The 20,383-nt window shown below is 40.5% G+C and overlaps 1 protein-coding gene across 3 annotated transcripts; it reads right to left on the bottom strand.

The window, feature by feature from the left end:
• Positions 1–14,633: 14,633 nt before the first annotated feature.
• Positions 14,634–20,329, bottom strand: LOC121559513 (integumentary mucin C.1-like). Of its 3 annotated transcripts, none has more exons than XR_006658309.1 (8): positions 20,048–20,329; positions 19,674–19,738; positions 19,404–19,588; positions 16,715–16,956; positions 16,523–16,584; positions 16,283–16,431; positions 15,106–16,063; positions 14,634–15,047 (listed from the first exon to the last, which is right to left on the bottom strand). XR_006658309.1 is itself a non-coding variant. In XM_041872748.2 (7 exons), the coding sequence occupies exons 3-7, from the start codon at positions 19,567–19,569 to the stop codon at positions 15,972–15,974; spliced, it is 711 nt and encodes a 236-aa protein (XP_041728682.1). In that variant the 5' UTR covers positions 19,570–19,588; positions 19,674–19,738; positions 20,048–20,329; the 3' UTR covers positions 14,634–15,971. The 3 variants fall into 3 exon arrangements, 1 of the variants encoding a protein (XP_041728682.1); XR_006658310.1 differs by having other exon boundaries at positions 15,164–16,063; XM_041872748.2 differs by having other exon boundaries at positions 14,634–16,063.
• Positions 20,330–20,383: the final 54 nt, after the last annotated feature.

The raw sequence follows: 20,383 nt of genomic DNA, 5'->3' as shown, positions 1-20,383 counted from the left end.
GAGATTTTTGTTGTAGGCAGTACGCACCGGAGTAGGATTCTATTGCATTGACACTCACTACTCAGCCTGTACTCTACACAGACTGGTGCTGCATAACCAATCAGAGCTGCAGTAGGCCTATATGCAAATAGACCATTGCCATATATGGATCTGTGCCATTATACTTTGAACTGGACTGTGTTTACAGCATGAGCGGTCGTGAGTAGATGCGCTTGTTTTGAGATCAGAGCTGCATGTAGCCACGTGAGCACATTTTGTTCACATCCTGTGCTAGTTAGTGAGTTATTAACCCAGTTATAGATCATTTGTAGTCAGCAATAGGGGAGGGATTGTTCCTACAAGAGCACAAAACTGGTAAATTTCTAGACATCTTTGAAAAGCAGTGTTGTATTTTGAAAAGCGAGTCAGGTAAAGAGCTTTTTAGTCTTGAAGGGGCAGTGTTGTATTTGAGACAGGCTTGAAAAAGCTAAGTAGCATACTTTGTCTGATTCTCTGTATTAATGGTATTGGAATAATAATGCATTTTATTTTGTAAAGTGATTTCTTGCATCACACAGCACAACAACATTTTCAGTCACCTCCTTGTCTGAAGGACAAGTGGATATACAGGTTAATGCCAAGCCCTGCATGTTTTTCTTCAAAAGTCTCATGGAATGTAGGTCTACATTGAACACCACACATTGGCTGCTACTGTAGGCTGAGTGATAGTGTAGTGTATTAAGAATTATGACTTTGCTAATGTTTTCAAGTGGAACCTGAGAGGATGTTTATTCAGTTTCAGAGGGAGTTGTTTTAGAGTGACGCCCCATAGAACAGAGGGAATCTGTGTGTTGTAGACAGGGGATTGGACAGTAGAGGGAGCCACCCATATTTTGGAGAATATTATAAGTACTGGGTTTGAACAAAGAACATTAGAGCGGACATTGTAATTTGGAAAACACTGCACTCCGGATGCTCTAGACATCTGTAAACTTATGCTGAAATCTTGTGATATGAATAAAACTTATGATCAAAGTTCAGTATAAGCGGACTCCTTTGTTACAGCATAATTAGCAACATTGACTCGACACTACAAATTGGCGACGAGTGATGAGGCGGGTCTGCGTCTCTGCAGTGTTATATTCATGAACAGCGGAGTGACTCTCGCTCAAGACGCCGGCTTATAAGGTGAGATTTCTCACGGTCTTGTGTGTGTTTCCTTCGTCTGCTTTTGGGTGTGTGCGCTCAGGAGATGTACCGTTGGGGACCGGTGTGTGCTGCTGTTGCTTTTATTGCTGTGGACTAGGGGTCTGGCCTAACCATTCTAAATTTCTTTGCACTGGTAAACAGCGCAAAGAGGGGGGAGTGTCTATAGAGTGTCTATAGAGATATTTTGCTTGAATAAGAGTTCAAGAACAATCGATTGAGAGGAATAAGGCCTAGGCATATGTGTGTAACTTAGAACCGCTGTGAATCAACGGTAAGCCCTTTTATAAAGGCGACCTCTAAGGTGGGCCAAAAATCCTAATAACGCGTTAGGTGTAATTAGGTGAGTCCTGGGGACTTAAGGCCGTGGTATATTGATATTGTATGTTACCGCTCAGCTGATAGTTGACGAATTATTTGATTGATGTGACCACTCATTTCAATTCCACAGGGACCTCGTGGTAGCACAAATTTAGCACTCATAAAGATTTTTACGGCACGGCGGAGGGAGAAATGCTAAACGTGGCCTGCTAATTATGCTTCATGCTACATGCTAATGCTAAATGCTAATTCTTGCTACATGCCAATTTTGATGCGGGTTATGTTCGATATTTTTTCCTTGGTGGTCCTTTGGAATGGGACGAGCCACCAATATTGTGTTTAGATAGTTTGGGCTTGGTGCCTGATGTTTTGTGAGCTCTGTTAAGTGTTATTGTTTGTCTATAAGGGTAAAGGAGAGGAGCTATAGAGGGAATGCTAACGTTCTGTTGTCTGGAGTGAAGAGAGCTGAGAGAGAACTCCTTCCACTGTGAAATCGTAGTGATGAATGTACTGCGCATGTGTGTGATTTTACGACACTAGAGTGACGTAGGGGTAAATAGGTCACTCCTCTGCTACACTCCTCTGCGGGGAGACACAGACATAGGAACAAAGAGAAGAGTTAGACTAATGGTGTATTCTGGTTGTTACATCGGCTGTTGTTTGAAGATGAAACTGTTTTCTTGAGACCTATTGAATTGATAAATTAGATATATGTTGACGGATTAAAATAAATAAAATAAAATGACGGATTAAAATAAATAAAATAAAATATTATTGAGTTACTTATAATATTCCTGAGTTAAGTTTTTGCTTATTTCTTAGAGCAAATGTGAACGGAGGAGTATTGAATGGTTGAAGTAACTCAGTGACTGCATAAACTGCTAGATTCTTGTCTGTTTCTTTGTTCTTTTGTCATATGAGAGACGATAAGAGGAACGAGGAGAGAGAGCGAGAGAGAGAGGAAGTGCTGACGTGTACATCATGTGACAGGGTGTGACGCGACAGAGTCTGCTGCACCGGATCTCGTCAAATATCAGGCTAGTACTGTCATGTTTACAAAGTCTTCCCCTACAGGATATTTGATGTTATGACAATTTGACAAGGACTTGGCAAAAGACTGTTCAATTGATGAAAATAAAAATTGCATTTTGGAGTTTTTGTGCATGAGTGGGTTTGATTAGAGTTGTGTTGGGAATCGAGTACTGACATTATTCTGTAAAATTAAGATAATTGGGTGCTTATTAAATAATTGGTTTATGAGTACTGTAGTGTTGCTGGATTATAGGTCTTTTCTTTTTGGATTGCTCTGAAGTTGTCTACTTTCCTGTACTTTTCCTGATTGAAGGTGGTAAGATAGCCACTAATTGATAAATTAGTAAAATAAAAGTTTTTTTTTTTTTTGATTATTCATAAATGTATTGATAAATTGTTTAATAAAGAAAGTATATATATTGATTAATTATTTTTGAATATTCATATTTTTATTGATTAATTTTGATTATTAAAAAAAATAAAAAATAAACATTTTTTTTAGTTTATATTAATAATTAAAGGTAGGACACTATAAGCTATATATTCTAAAATAATAAAATAATTCACAATAAAGGAATATAAAAGAGTTGTTACAATGGGGAAAAAGGATATCAGGACTATGAAGGTAATTACACCTGTTGATATAGTACAAAATAGTAATCCTTTAGTTAATGGTATTGCTAGGTTATCCGGCAAATGAAACAAACGTTGGCCTGACATTGAACAACCATGGCCAGTGGAAGGGACTCTTAATCCTGATGTAATCAACATAATGAAAGTGCTTCTGTCAATTCATAAAGCAGATCAAAAGAAAGGGAAAAAAGGGAACAACATAAAGAAAAGAGACAAAGAGAGCTGGGTGTTCTTAAGCTGTTTGAGAATGAAGGACAAAAACTGATAAAAGATGCCAGCGATAAAATAAACAAAGGTATAGAGAAAATGGTGAAACAAGGAAAGGTGACAGAAAAACTAATGGCAGAAGTCAGTACACCTTTCTCACATACGGATTCAGCAAAAAGACCCCCACCTTATGAGAAAGAAGTAGAGCTTAAGGACGTCTATCCTCAGCTTCCGGTGATCGTTCAGGAGGGTGATTATTGCATCAGAGATAAAGATGAATGAATAATAGAGAGAGGACAAGCAGAAACGACCATAAAAATGAATCCAAACTCCAGAAGTAAGAAAAAACCGAGATGTCTGGAAAATAAGGGTAGAATGAGGTTCAGGAGAATGGAACTTGATGAAGATGATGATGATGATGATGATCAGAGTGATTCAGAAGAGATCATGGGTGGATATGACCCTGTGATCAGACGGAGGTTGGCAAGAGCGGAAAGAAGGGGTGATGGATGTTTGAAGAAGAAGAATACAAGAGATTCGAGTTCTGATAAAAGCAAAGGTGAAGACAGCGATAAAGAGTGGGAGAGTAAAGGTGCTTCATATTCAAGGGGATTTTATCCAACAATGACTAGCACAGAAGAAATAGAAAGAGATATAGACCGATGCGTATTTAGGAGAAGTAAAAGAACTGGAGGAACAACTCAAGAAGCTGAAGATACAGAAGAAGAAACTGCTGAGAAAAGAATCCCAAGAATTTGAGAAAAAATATACATTGAGACCAAGGAAAGGGGGCACTAGTAAGAAAATTATGCCGGTGATCATTCGAGGTCAAAACTTAGAATATAAGCCTTTGCAAAGTACCGATATGTCAGATATACTTGAGAAGCTGCCTACTCTTCAAGATGGAGCCTATCCTTGGATTTCAAAATTGGAAGAAATTACGGTGGGAACACAGTCTGCTATAGGAGACATTAAGAGACTTTTGGCTAATCTCCTGGGGATTCCAGGTATGGAAGAAATTTTTCAGAGAGCGGGACTGAATAGATATGTGGGGACTGCAGTGAACGACCCTGAATTGTTGGCTGCAAGTAGGAATCGTCTGTGGAGAGCATTGAAAGATACATTTCCAACAAATGTGCATCCTGATAATATTCTGATTGACCCACTAGGACAACAAGAAAATCCGAGAGCCTATGTGTCAAGAGTTCATCAAGTGTGGAGAAATATTACTGGAAATGATCCAGATGTGAGTCAAATTGAGCAGTCAATTTTGAGAGCTAAACTGCAAATGGGACTGCCCTCACCAGTAAGGAGCAAACTGGCAGAGGTGGTTGGACTTGGAAGCATGACAAAAGGCGTCTATACCGATCATATAGCCCATCAAGTGGATCTGTACAGGAAAAGGGAACACAACCAGAAAGAACAGGACGAAGAAACTCTCAGAAAACTCAATCAACTACAACTGGGGGAGAATAAAAAGGAGAAGAAACAAGCTTTGGTTATGCAGAATCAGTGTGCACCAAATCAACAATCACTGCCACAGCTTCAACCAGAACAGTTCCAACCGCAATTGTACCAGCCACCAAGGGCGGTACCAGGTGTTTCATATCCACAGCCAGTTTCTGGACAGACACAGAGTTGGAGAGGAAGAGGACGAGAAGGTTTAGAAGGAGGAGGAAGATTTCAGCCACACTTCCAGCAACTTTCAGAAGAGTGTTACAGTGGGGAAAAAAAGTATTTAGTCAGCCACCAATTGTGCAAGTTCTCCCACTTAAAAAGATGAGAGAGGCCTGTAATTTTCATCATAGGTACACGTCAACTATGACAGACAAATTGAGAAAAAAAATTCTAGAAAATCCCATTGTAGGATTTTTAATGAATTTATTTGCAAATTATGGTGGAAAATAAGTATTTGGTCACCTACAAACAAGCAAGATTTCTGGCTCTCACAGACCTGTAACTTCTTCTTTAAGAGGCTCCTCTGTCCTCCACTCGTTACCTGTATTAATGGCACTTGTTTGAACTTGTTATCAGTATAAAAGACACCTGTCCACAACCTCAAACAGTCACACTCCAAACTCCACAATGGCCAAGACCAAAGAGCTGTCAAAGGACACCAAAAACAAAATTGTAGACCTGCACCAGGCTGGGAAGACTGAATCTGCAATAGGTAAGCAGCTTGGTTTGAAGAAATCAACTGTGGGAGCAATTATTAGGAAATGGAAGACATACAAGACCACTGATAATCTATCTCGATCTGGGGCTCCACGCAAGATCTCACCCCGTGGGGTCAAAATGATCACAAGAACGGTGAGCAAAAATCCCAGAACCACACGGGGGGACCTAGTGAATGACCTGCAGAGAGCCTGGACCAAAGTAACAAAGCCTACCATCAGTAACACACTACGCCGCCAGGGACTCAAATCCTGCAGTGCGAGACGTGTCCCCCTGCTTAAGCCAGTACATGTCCAGGCCCGTCTGAAGTGCATTTGGATGATCCAGAAGAGGATTGGGAGAATGTCATACGGTCAGATGAAACCAAAATATAATTTTTAGGTAAAAACTCAACTCGTCATGTTTGGAGGACAAAGAATGCTGAGTTGCATCCAAAGAACACCATACCTACTGTGAAGCATGGGGTTGGAAACATCATGCTTTGGGGCTGTTTTTCTGCAAAGGGACCAGGACGACTAATCCGTGTAAAGGAAAGAATGAATGGGGCCATGTATCGTGAGATTTTGAGTGAAATCCTCCTTCCATCAGCAAGGGCATTGAAGATGAAACGTGGCTGGGTCTTTCAGCATGACAATGATCCCAAACACACCGCCCGGGCAACGAAGGAGTGGCTTCGTAAGAAGCATTTCAAGGACCTGGAGTGGCCTAGCCAGTCTCCAGATCTCAACCCTATAGAAAATCTTTGGAGGGAGTTGAAAGTCTGTGTTGCCCAGCGACAGCCCCAAAACATCACTGCTCTAGAGGAGATCTGCATGGAGGAATGGGCCAAAATACCAGCAACAGTGTGTGAAAACCTTGTGAAGACTTACAGAAAACGTTTGACCTGTGTCATTGCCAACAAAGGGTATAAAACAAAGTATTGAGAAACTTTTGTTATTGACCAAATACTTTTTTTCCACCATCATATGCCAATAAATTCATAAAAAATCCTACAATGTGATTTTCTGGATTTTTTTTTCTCATTTTGTCTGTCATAGTTGACGTGTATCTATGATGAAAATTACAGGCCTCTCTCATCTTTTTAAGTGGGAGAACTTGCACAATTGGTGGCTGACTAAATACTTTTTTTCCCCACTGTATAATTGTGGACAGATTGGTTACTTTACCTATGACTGCAATGCGCCAGGAGGAAACAACAGAGGACATTTCTGAGGAAGATAAAGGAGCAAGTGAAGATCATCTGGAGGACAGGTGAACCCTTAAAGGAGCAAGGATTCTAGAGTGCCTAGAAGATCCGAAGGGGGGTGTCAGCTGATAGCACCGATTAGGGAGAAAGAAATATCCAACAATTGAAGTGAAAATAAAAGGACTAGGAGAAGTGATAGTGGAAAAGCTTTTATCTGTGTTGAGCCTGATGAGGTTACACATCTCACTATGTAAAATTAACTAATTAGGATAGGGATTTGACGGAGTAAAACAGCTGATTACTCTTAAGGAACCAATTGAGCTCTGCTATAAAAATCAAAGAGAAATTAAAATACCCATACTGGTATCAGAACATATACCTATTGCATTGTTGGGAAGAGATGCATTGTGTAAATTGAACTGTACAATAAGATGTACACTAGACGGCTGTCTGGTAGAAGATTTTAAAAGAGTAGGGTTTTTGGGAATCATATTTGCTTGAAAAGATAATATCATAGGAAGGAGGACAATCTATTAGACTGCCTATTAGACAATCTGTCTGGAAAATAAAGTTAAAAGGGGTGACTGTTATTCTTGGTTACATTCCTACACCAAGAGATTTCAAACAAGGCTAAAAGATGTTCGATCGTTTGCCAAGTCTGTGTGTAAAGAAGTCAGAAGCAGGTGGGGACTTCCCCATCACATATTCTAAAAATTGGTGGTAAAGGGATTTTGTGAATAAATCAGTGGAATGGTTTTTTAAAAGTTAGGAGAAAAGATTAGATTAAAAAAGTTAGGAAAACTAGGGTTGAAGGAACTCTAGGACAGTAAGCTAAGTTTCAATGTTAGTTAGTAGTAAGAGAGAGAGAACAGTGGTGAAGGAAATATTTAGAGTTCAGTGGGAAGATGGATATGGTAGGAGTTTAAATCTGTTAGGAGCAGTGGCATTGAGAAAGTATGCGTTGCTGAATGATGAGAGAAGAATGAAAATTGAGGGTGATTGCGGTATCTATATTTACAATTCCCAGCAGGAAGATCAAGGTGATTATAAGTGTATTTTTATAATCAACAGTTTGAAAGTGAGGGATTAGAGTTAGGACTGAGAGTGAATGTAGTGACACTAGTGGTGATAGATGGAAATACAAGTCAGGAGTTCAAAGTCTTAGGGAGAATGGATGAAGTAACAACAAGGACATCAACACTTCAGCCTATTATAACAACAGTGAGAAGCAATTTAACTCTTTCAACATTGATAGTTATTAAAGCCATAAATATATCGCATTTGATTACAAGGGAGCAGATAGCTCCAGCACCAATTTTAGAGGAATTTCATAGTCTGGGAAGCCTATCATTGGAGGATAAGTCTAAGAGAGAAGTGGTGATTTTTTTCATGATATGGTGTAAAATTTTTGGCAGATCATATTGATAATATTACCTATACTTTGCAGGGTTTTGCAAATGAAACGATAAGAGGGTTTAACCTTCTGTCGAATACTCAAAGAAGTCACAGACTGACGCTGTTGAAACATGACATGGCTCTTGACTATATTCTAGCAAAACAAGGTGGCTTATGTTTGGCTATGTCATTTGGCTAATAATATTACCTATACTTTGCAGGGTTTTGCAAATGAAACGATAAGAGGGTTTAACCTTCTGTCGAATACTCAAAGAAGTCACAGACTGACGCTGTTGAAACATGACATGGCTCTTGACTATATTCTAGCAAAACAAGGTGGCTTATGTTTGGCTATGTCATTTGGCTAATAATATTACCTATACTTTGCAGGGTTTTGCAAATGAAACGATAAGAGGGTTTAACCTTCTGTCGAATACTCAAAGAAGTCACAGACTGACGCTGTTGAAACATGACATGGCTCTTGACTAAATTCTAGCAAAACAAGGTGGCTTATGTTTGGCTATGAATTTGACGGGGGATGATTGTTATACTTTGATTCCAGATAGTTCAGATAATATCACTAGTGTTATAGATGCATTGAAGAATATAAGGGATGCATTTGGTAGATCTGAAGGAGCTGGATGGTCAGCGAAGACTTGGTTGCAAGATTAGTTAGGCCCAGTGGGAGCAGTGATGGTTCAGATTTTAGTAGCAGCTCTGATAGCGCTGTGTGTGAAGTTTTGCTTTTGTACTTTGTTACTGACCTTTGCGAAAGCTATGATATTGAGATGGGTTGGAGTAGTGATGCCTGGAGACAACACTCAGATGCCGTTGTTGACTGTTCCTGATCTGGATGAAGATGGACAAGTGGGACTGGATGGAGTATTGATGGATAAATATCTATTTTGATTATTTGATCATTTTTCAAATGTTTTTCAATATTAGTGTGATTTTACTATTTTGTTATGAATCAAAGGGGGGAAATAGAATAATGTGATTCATTCATATATCATTTTATATCATTTTTTTATATTCTTAGTTGATATTGATGTTTTAATTTGAATGTGTTGTTTTGCAAAATATACTGTTTGGTCTTTTCTTTTCTTCCAGAAGCATTTGGGGGAATATGTAGAGATTGAAATACTCAAACAAGGACAATATGAAGGGACAATATGAAAGGAGAATATGAAGGGAAAGGGGGAGATGGAACAAGGAAGGTGTGGAAATGTTCCAATTCCATCATCGAAGATGCATTGGAAGTCGACACTGCTGAGGAAATGAAGTGTAGTGGACTACATTCCAGTGTCTGCAATGAAATATAGACATATTTGCATGTGTAATACATAATTTGTGTCATATTCTCTCTGTATTAATTTTTGTAGAATGATATTTGATGTTATTGGATACATGTGGGGATCTTAGATGTTTTTGTTTATTTTGTGGAAGCTTAGGGACATGGAGTCTAGGCAGGGATAGAGATAATCCACCGTAGGGTCCGATGGGTCGACCAGCCTGAGAGTGGACATTTTGGATAGTATTTTGTTTGCTGGGGCTTTCATGTGTATTTAGTTGCATCATAGTTTCAAATGCATTGATAAAGATTTATGAATTGATCTGGAGTACCTAGGTGGTTGCCTGGGGCAGAGGGGCCGTGAGAGAATTTTACTGTCTTGATTGATGGATGGATATTTGGAGAGAAGGCTGCCAGACAGGTTTTTCGCTCTCACACTTCATAAAGATTTGTTCATATTTCATAGAAAGGTATTTACACTCCAGAGAAAAGTGTTTTGGGTTTATTGTTAAAGATACTCAATAAGAGAAATTGTTACTTGTCATAATCCTATTCTTTTTGTTTTCGAGACTTTTAGTTAGTCTCGAAGGGGGGAAATATGTAGTGTATTAAGAATTATGACTTTGCTAATGTTTTCAAGTGGAACCTGAGAGGATGTTTATTCAGTTTCAGAGGGAGTTGTTTTAGAGTGACGCCCCATAGAACAGAGGGAATCTGTGTGTTGTAGACAGGGGATTGGACAGTAGAGGGAGCCACCCATATTTTGGAGAATATTATAAGTACTGGGTTTAAACAAAGAAGAGCAGAGCGGACATTGTAATTTGGAAAACACTGCTCTCCGGGTGATCATGACATCTGTAAACTTATGCTGAAATCTTGTGATATGAATAAAACTTATGATCAAAGCTCAGTATAAGCGGACTCCTTTGTTACAGCATAATTAGCAACATTGACTCGACACTACAATAGAACCACTGTTTCCATGTTAAAAAATTGTTTTTTGATGGTAGGCCACTCTGGTAGGCCTACATTATGATCAAATAGCCACAGTAGCCTACTGGGCCACTGTTAAAACTGTAACTTAAAGCGGGTTCAGCCTCAGTGTTCACAGTAAACGCGCGCTGGAATTTGCACAGAATTTTCACAACGCTCAAGTTTGCGCTCAGCAGACCTGAAATTTGCTCAGTGCCGATACAAATGAGAGGAAACATTGGTTACGATGACATTTCAGTATAAACCGTGGAGGGCTGTGGAGGACTGTGGAGTTTAGGTTATCGAACTCAATTCCTGCATGGCTGCAATATCTGCTGGTTTCATTCTTTGCCTTTAGCTTAATGAGTGTCTGATTTAGACCGGGGAAACCAGAGCAGCAGGCCTACACTATGACGCTAGCTAGATCTATTCAGACATTTTTTAAAGCTAGCTTTTCTATAGCTAGCTTCAGTTAGCTTCACATTCCAACTCAGGCTCCAACCATGCTACAAAGGAGGATATTGATCCAATACCTGTCACTAACTCACGCCAGGCTTGTATCGGTGTGTGCATACCTTGTGTGGATAGCCCAGTGAGTCGAATGCCAATATCTTCATTGAGACAATGCCGAAAACCGCAATCCATGGAACGAGTCAGTGCCACCTTTTAGATTTTTTTTTGCCTAAATCAAAATGAAAGAAAAGTTATCCTGTAAATTCAGGATTAGCTGCAAACAGGCCTTGCTTTTATTATCCTGAAAGGTCAACGGTAATCCCGAGTTGAATTCAGAATTGACCAAAGTTGTCTCATTAACTCCTTTATCCCATTAGCAGTATACTCCTCAGGTTTGTAGACTCCCAGTCAATGACATTTGGTGTAAGGGAGAAAAACAAAGCTGCAGATATGGCAGCCCGCGAGGACTGGAGTTTGACCCTGTGGTATGATGGTATGGTATCCTATAATCACTCTTGATTATCACTGGGGGGATATTATCACTGGGGGGGGATATTATCACAGGGGGATATTATCACTGGGGGGATATTATCACTGGGGGGATATTATCACAGGGGGGATATTATCACGGGGGGATATTATCACTGGGGGGATATTATCACTGGGGGGGATATTATCACAGGGGGGATATTATCACGGGGGGGATATTATCACTGAGGGGGATATTATCACGGGGGGATATTATCACTGAGGGGGGGATATTATCACGGGGGGGGATATTATCACTGAGGGGGATATTATCACGGGGGGATATTATCACTGAGGGGGATATTATCACGGGGGGATATTATCACTGAGGGGGATATTATCACTGAGGGGGGGATATTATCACGAGGGGGATATTATCACGGGGGGATATTATCACGGGGGGATATTATCACTGGGGGGATATTATCACGGGGGATATTATCACGGGGGATATTATCACGGGGGATATTATCACGGGGATATTATCACGGGGGATATTATCACGGGGGGATATTATCACGGGGGGATATTATCACTGAGGGGGGGGATATTATCACTGAGGGGGATATTATCACGGGGGGATATTATCACGGGGGATATTATCACGGGGGGATATTATCACTGGGGGGAATATTATCACTGAGGGGGATATTATCACGGGGGATATTATCACGGGGGGATATTATCACGGGGGGATATTATCACTGGGGGATATTATCACGGGGGGATATTATCACGGGGGGATATTATCACGGGGAGATATTATCACGGGGGATATTATCACTGGGGGATATTATCACGGGGGGATATTATCACGGGGGATATTATCACGGGGGATATTATCACGGGGGGGATATTATCACTGAGGGGGATATTATCACTGGGGGGGATATTATCACGGGGGAATATTATCACTGAGGGGGGGGATATTATCACTGAGGGGGATATTATCACCGGGGGGATATTATCACTGGGGGGATATTATCACTGAGGGGGATATTATCACTGAGGGGGGATATTATCACGGGGGGATATTATCACTGAGGGGGATATTATCACGGGGGGATATTATCACTGAGGGGGGGATATTATCACTGAGGGGGATATTATCACGGGGGGGATATTATCACTGGGGGATATTATCACTGAGGGGGGATATTATCACTGAGGGGGGATATTATCACGGGGGATATTATCACTGAGGGGGATATTATCACGGGGGGATATTATCACTGGGGGGATATTATCACGGGGATATTATCACTGAGGGGGGGGATATTATCACGGGGGGGATATTATCACTGGGGGATATTATCACGGGGGGGATATTATCACGGGGGGAGTATTATCACGGGGGATATTATCACGGGGGGATATTATCACTGGGGAGATATTATCACTGGGGGATATTATCACTGAGGGGGGGATATTATCACTGGGGGATATTATCACTGAGGGGGGATATTATCACGGGGGGATATTATCACTGGGGGATATTATCACGGGGGGATATTATCACTGAGGGGGGATATTATCACGGGGGGATATTATCACGGGGGGATATTATCACGGGGGGATATTATCACGGGGATATTATCACGGGGGGATATTATCACTGGGGGATATTATCACTGGGGGGATATTATCACTGAGGGGGGGATATTATCACTGGGGGGGATATTATCACAGGGGGGGGATATTATCACGGGGGGATATTATCACTGAGGGGGGATATTATCACGGGGGGGGATATTATCACTGAGGGGGATATTATCACTGAGGGGGGATATTATCACTGAGGGGGGATATTATCACTGAGGGGGGATATTATCACTGAGGGGGGATATTATCACGGGGGGATATTATCACTGAGGGGGGATATTATCACTGGGGGATATTATCACGGGGGGGATATTATCACTGAGGGGGGATATTATCACTGGGGGGATATTATCACGGGGGGGATATTATCACGGGGGGATATTATCACTGAGGGGGGATATTATCACTGGGGGGATATTATCACGGGGGATATTATCACCGGGGGAGATATTATCACGGGGGATATTATCACGGGGGGATATTATCACGGGGGATATTATCACGGGGGGGATATTATCACTGAGGGGGGATATTATCACGGGGGATATTATCACGGGGGATATTATCACTGGGGGGATATTATCACTGGGGGGATATTATCACTGAGGGGGGGATATTATCACGGGGGGGATATTATCGCGGGGATATTATCACGGGGGGATATTATCACGGGGGATATTATCACTGGGGGGATATTATCACGGGGGATATTATCACTGGGGGGATATTATCACCGGGGATATTATCACGGGGGGATATTATCACGGGGGGATATTATCACTGGGGGGATATTATCACGGGGGATATTATCACGGGGGATATTATCACTGGGGGTGGATATTATCACTGGGGGGATATTATCACGGGGAGATATTATCACTGGGGGATATTATCACGGGGGATATTATCACGGGGGGATATTATCACGAGGGGATATTATCACGGGGGGATATTATCACGGGGATATTATCACGGGGGGATATTATCACGAGGGGATATTATCACTGAGGGGGGATATTATCACGGGGGGATATTATCACGGGATATTATCACGGGGGGATATTATCGCGGGGGGATATTATCACGGGGGATATTATCACGGGGGATATTATCACGAGGGGATATTATCACGGGGGATATTATCACGGGGGGATATTATCACGGGGGATATTATCACTGGGGGATATTATCACGGGGATATTATCACTGAGGGGATATTATCACTGAGGGGGATATTATCACGGGGATATTATCACGGGGGGATATTATCACTGGGGGGGGATATTATCACGGGGGATATTATCACGGGGGATATTATCACGGGGGATATTATCACTGGGGGATATTATCACGGGGGATATTATCACTGGGGGGATATTATCACGGGATATTATCACTGAGGGGGGATATTATCACTGAGGGGGGGATATTATCACGGGGGGATATTATCACTGAGGGGGGGGATATTATCACTGGGGGGATATTATCACGGGGGGGATATTCAGACCTGTGGGACAGGACAAGCTGATCCATCAAAACAGGTTCTCTGTCATTGAAATCTTTCTTTGATTGATTTGACAGTATGTGGATGAGATAAATACACAGTGAAATGTAAAAACTCCTGTTCAATGACACAACAACTCTTCGTCTTCTGATCGTCCTTTATTTATTCATAACCCTTTCATTCTGTAATGGAAGAATGTTACAATTGAGCTCACAGAATACAATATTTGTTTTTGAAAATATATAATGATATAAGATAAATACTACTGATACATTATAAATATGATAATAGGTACAGTCCCTAACACACAATCATACCAAATACATTATTGAAGAGTTAGATAAGAAAAGGCACTAAACCCGTTTTGTTTTTCCCCATTCAGAGATATCGTACACTTCAAACTATCTACATCTGCAGTCATCGGTTAACCCGGGCGATTTATTGTGGAATGGCATCTAGTGTTTAGTCTGGTGAAAGCTACAAATCTATCTTACTCCAGAGTCTGGGAAGGCACCCATCAAAGCTCAGTCTCTGGGAGAGCGAATATTGCACCAACAAACTAACTGCTGTCCAGACCAGTGGGGCACAACCCTCCCTCACTGTGTATCACTGTGTAACTACCTGCTGTCCAGACCAGTGGGGCACAACCCTCCCTCACTGTGTATCACTGTGTAACTACCTGCTGTCCAGACCAGTGGGGCACAACCCTCCCTCACTGTGTATCACTGTGTAACTACCTGCTGTCCAGACCAGTGGGGCACAACCCTCCCTCACTGTGTATCACTGGTCAGATAAACATCACAACTGTACCTTGTCATCCATTCCCCTCATTTAGTAAACAAATAGTAAACACTACAAATGGTCCGAATCTTAACTACAGCTACACATGTATTGAAGATTGTATACCTCCAGAAAAAATCGTAAAACCTTACACTGGAACAATATCATGACTATTGATAACACAATTACATTATACGGTATAACATACATGATGAAGACTACATTCATAATAGTTTAAATCGTTGAACATTTTGCTCCAAAGACCCTTATTAAATCCGTTATCCAGGTTTCACTGGTTTAGTCAAAATAGAAAATAAAATATTGTACCCATTAGTTTATATCAGCAACAGAGTGAATACATGTTTTTGTTCATATCAGCAACAGAGAGAATCAAAAATAACCTTAAGAACATATTAATTCAAACATACTTTGCATTGCACAGAAATAAAAATTAACCTATCGGAAACCCTTACACATTTTGATGGAATAGGCAGAAAATTATATCACATCATTTTGTTCAACTGCCACATATACTGTATCTTATGTCAACTCACAAGACTTCATTTCATTTTTTGGACGCTATTCCAATCATGGGGTGGAATTGGGGTTGGGGTTTGGAATGTGTGGGAAGTTCTCAAAGTGAAAATATGACTACCAACAGTCTTTCTGACTGGCTGCTTGCCAGCGAGTGGGCATTACCAGTGAGACTAATGCTGGCTCGACAGTAGCAGCGACAGGACCACCAGAAAGATGGCGGTGAAGAGACTGGTCTTGCCGCTTACTCCACTTGAGGTCACAGCTGCATGGATGGAGATAAAAAATATAAAATAAGATGAGTGTTTGTTGCCCTGTAATGTGATTAGGGGGACAGCTGATTTGCTGAATACAACTGGAATGCAACTACTTAATTATTATTGGTTCATGTAGAGATAATGGCGTATGGTGTACGAAATATATGGCACACAAAATATTTATTTAACTGATAATAGAGTACAATTAAATAAATACATGTGTTTACCTGTGCCGTCGACTGTCACTGAGGTGGGGTCAATGTCAAAAGCTGTGATGTTTCGTGCAGCATTTATCAAAACGGTGCCAATCTCCTTGGAATTAGGGACAGAGGAGGACCTGAATGCTAAAGTCATAGTATTGATGATGGATCCAGAGCTGGGAACAAATGAGAGATAACAGGTTAAAGCTAGATAGAAAGTGAGATCAATTTAAATCAACATAAAAAATGTAATGCAAAAAAAATCACCTGAATTTTTTCACAGTCAAACTGTTGAAAGAGGGGAAAGCCGATCGATAGAAAGGTTCAAGCTGGAAGGCAAAACAAGAAACAGATGAAGTTTAAACAAACAACTTCCTGTCGATTTAAAAGCTGACTGTAATACTGTATTCTACCTCTCTCGTTAGGACATTCACATCTTTATTGTTTTGGGAGGCTCACCTTAGTTTTAATCAGTGTTGCTCGGTTTTGAAAGGCCTGAGAAGATGTGTTTGATAGGTCAAAGATAAATATCTCTCTGGACGTGAACACCACAGTTACTCCAGTGAGTGCAACAGCGGTAGTTGCAGGGGTTGTGGTAGTGGTGACAGGAGTAGCCGTTGTAGATGTGGTGGCAGTTATAGTTGTGGCATTTGTCGTTGTAGATGTGTTGGCAGTTGCATTTGTGGTGGGTGAAATTGACACTTTGAAGACAAAAGAGCAGAAAAGTTACTGTACAAGCTAATGGTTAGTCTATGAACGTCTATGCTGTACAAGCTAATGGTTCGTCTATGAACGTCTATGCTGTACAAGCTAATGGTTTGTCTATGAACGTCTATGCTGTACAAGCTAATGGTTTGTCTATGAACGTCTATGCTGTACAAGCTAATGGTTTGTCTATGAACGTCTATGCTGTACAAGCTAATGGTTCGTCTATGAACGTCTATGCTGTACAAGCTAATGGTTTGTCTATGAACGTCTATGCTGTACAAGCTAATGGTTCGTCTATGAACGTCTATGCTGTACAAGCTAATGGTTTGTCTATGAACGTCTATGCTGTACAAGCCTATATATCTACATGGCAAATTGGCCAGTGTTACCTGGTGTTGATTTTTCAGTGTAACATTTCTAGAGTTGATTCAAGAGTTAAATGAACACTTAGTGGTGGTAATGGACCCCAGTGTTTGTGTTAATAACCAGAGTTAAATGTACTATGTAATTAGTATTATTTGTATTTTATTTTTTAATATTGTTCATTTTCAGTTGTATTTTATTAAAAAAAAATTGTGTGTATTTTTTTATTTTTATTTTTTAGTCATTTAGCAGACGCTCTTATCCAGAGCGACTTACAGTTAGTGAATACATATAAATATATATTTTTTTTTATACTGGCCCCCCGTGGGTATCGAACCCACAACCCTGGCGTTGCAAACGCCATGCTCTATCAACTGAGCTACATCCCTGCCGGCCATTCCCTCCCCTACCCTGGACGACGCTGGGCCAATTGTGCGCCGCCCATGGGTCTCCCGGTCGCGGCCGGCACAGAGCCTGGATTCGAACCAGGATCTCTAGTGGCACAGTTAGCACTGCGATGCAGTGCCTTAGACCACTGCGCCACTCAGGAGTACAGTTAAAATACCACTCAGTGGTGGTAAAGAACCTCAGTGTTTGTGTTGATGACAATAATTAAATGTGATTGTGTTATGTTTACTCTGTACAGAGTAAAACACTCAGACACTCAAAAGATGTCAAGATGTGAATTATCCCGTGAGAGCATTTGTTCCCAGGGTATTGCAATATCCTTTGGACATGTGCAGTATATTTTTTTGTTGCAGAAGATGACAAAATGTAGTGGGACCCCATGCACAATGCCCTGTCAGAATGGAGGCAGAGATTGCCAGGATAACAGCTGGCTCTTATGCCAAGGTGGCAAAAAGAGTGAAAGAAAGTGCTAGTAGGTCGTTGTCATGGGGATCACCACAGCGTAGTGCATTGAGACAGGTGGATCCAGATACCCTCGTCGTGAAAAAAGGTGGACTTTCAGCATTTATTGCTATGGTGATAAACTGCACAGGTTCAACAGCTGTGAAGAAAACCATTCTTAAAAGCTGGTTTGAACTGAATACTGTATTGGGTAAAGTTTGGGTGTTAATGTTCAAGGACATATTTACACTACCGGTCAAAAGTTTTAGAACACCTCCTCATTCCAGGGTTTTTCTTTATTTTTACTATTTTCTACATTGTAGAATAATAGTGAAGACATCAAAACTCTGAAATAACACATATGGAATCATGTAGTAACCAAAAAAGTGTTCTACAAATCCAAATACATTTTATATTTGAGATTCTTCAAATAGCCACCCTTTGCCTTGATGACAGCTTTGCACACTCTTGGCATTCTCTCAACCAGCTTCAACTGGAATGCTTTTCCAACAGTCTTGAAGGAGTCTTGGCTGCTTTTCCTTACCTCTGATCACTATTTTGCTGCTGAGAATGTTCCTGCACTGCAGGAAATGCAAACTTCTAGTGTATTTGAGTTTCAAATAGGCTTCTAAAGTTTTTATTTTCTACTTTAAATAGTCAGACTGGATTTTCCCTAATGAAAGATATATCAACCCCTACAAACAATGTCCACTAATTATAAGCCACATAATAATTCACATTTCCTGTTGCTGCAGGATTACTTTCCTGCTGTAGGAAAACTGGCTCAAATTAAAGATCCTACATCTTATATTTTGTGTGTGTGTGGTTGCTCCCCCTGGGTACTGCTTGTATGTACTGCTTATTTGTTGTCTTATATAGAAAATAATGAAAATATTTGTTCTCAAAAATAAGAACTCGATATCATCATATCTGCAGCTGAACGCTTCTTGGGATTGAAGGATGCCATCAGCTAGCTGCAGCTCTATCCCAGAGTAGGATTCTGACTACATTTTGAATGACTGAGGGTTACTTTTTTGTTTTGTATTTCAGAGGGTTTTTTTCTCGGACGTTTGAGGTGATTACAAGTTTTAGTTTTTTTTAAATAAGATCCCATCATCTGTAGTCCGCTAGTCCCCAACACTGGGACCCGTATAGACTGTAGAAAAGCATTAAATGTAACACTCAGATTTCATTCAACACTGGAGAATTTGCTACTGGGTTTACTCACGTTTAACAATGATGGTGTTGACATCCACAGAGAGGTTGCCAAAGCTAATGTTTGGATTGGTCACAGCCACTTTCAGTGTATTGCTAATGTCAGTCAAGTCAGGGACAGATTGAGTGGCGGTCTCGTTGAACACCAGTTTGACCTCCGCCTGTGTTTCAAAATCCATACGGGAACGGGAAATAGGTCTGCAAAAAGTCATAAAAGGTCATGAACAGTGGCATGACAAATGTTTATAAGAATAGAATAGAATGGAATGGAATGGAAAGTTACCTGAATCCAATAACAATGGTCCGGATGAAAAGGATCCCATATTTTGTTTTGTAGATCACATCAAACTGTAAGGTAGAAACAGGATAACATTTTAATGATTTAACAAACACACACACAGCATTTTTATATATATATATTCATATCCACATTAGCTAAGCCATAGTTATTTAACATACAGACACATCCACTCATTGACTGGTACTGTAGGTAACGGGGAATATAAATCAATCTGTAGTGATGGAGACTAATTGTCACCTGATTAGAACAAATTAAAGATATCATTTAAAAATGTAGATTTTTTACAACTATCGACATACATTATTGGATGGTCATACACCCAATAAAAACAAACTCTTGAATTTCTTAGGACTTACCACTGCAGTAATGATTATTGCAAGTTTTTGGAATTCTTTACTTTGAGGGTTATTCAAAGCTACTACGAACACTTGTTGTATGACGAAAACCACCACTGGAGAAGCTTTAGGAGGTGCAGTTGTTGTGATAGCTGTAGTTGTTGTAGTTCTAGTAGTAGTAGTAGTAGTAGGTCTTTTAGTAGTGGTTGGTGCTTTGGTTGTTGTGATAGCTGTAGTTGTTGTAGTTCTAGTAGTAGTAGTAGTAGTAGGTCTTGTAGTAGTAGTAGTAGTAGTAGTGGTAGGTCTTGTAGTAGTAGTAGTAGTAGTAGTAGTAGGTCTTGTAGTAGTAGTAGTAGT

This window comes from Coregonus clupeaformis, unplaced genomic scaffold (assembly GCF_020615455.1).
Source record: "Coregonus clupeaformis isolate EN_2021a unplaced genomic scaffold, ASM2061545v1 scaf0153, whole genome shotgun sequence".
NCBI classification, from domain to species: domain Eukaryota; kingdom Metazoa; phylum Chordata; class Actinopteri; order Salmoniformes; family Salmonidae; genus Coregonus; species Coregonus clupeaformis.
The sequence above is the reverse complement of the archived record's forward strand: the minus strand, read 5'-3'. Positions and strand labels throughout refer to the sequence as shown.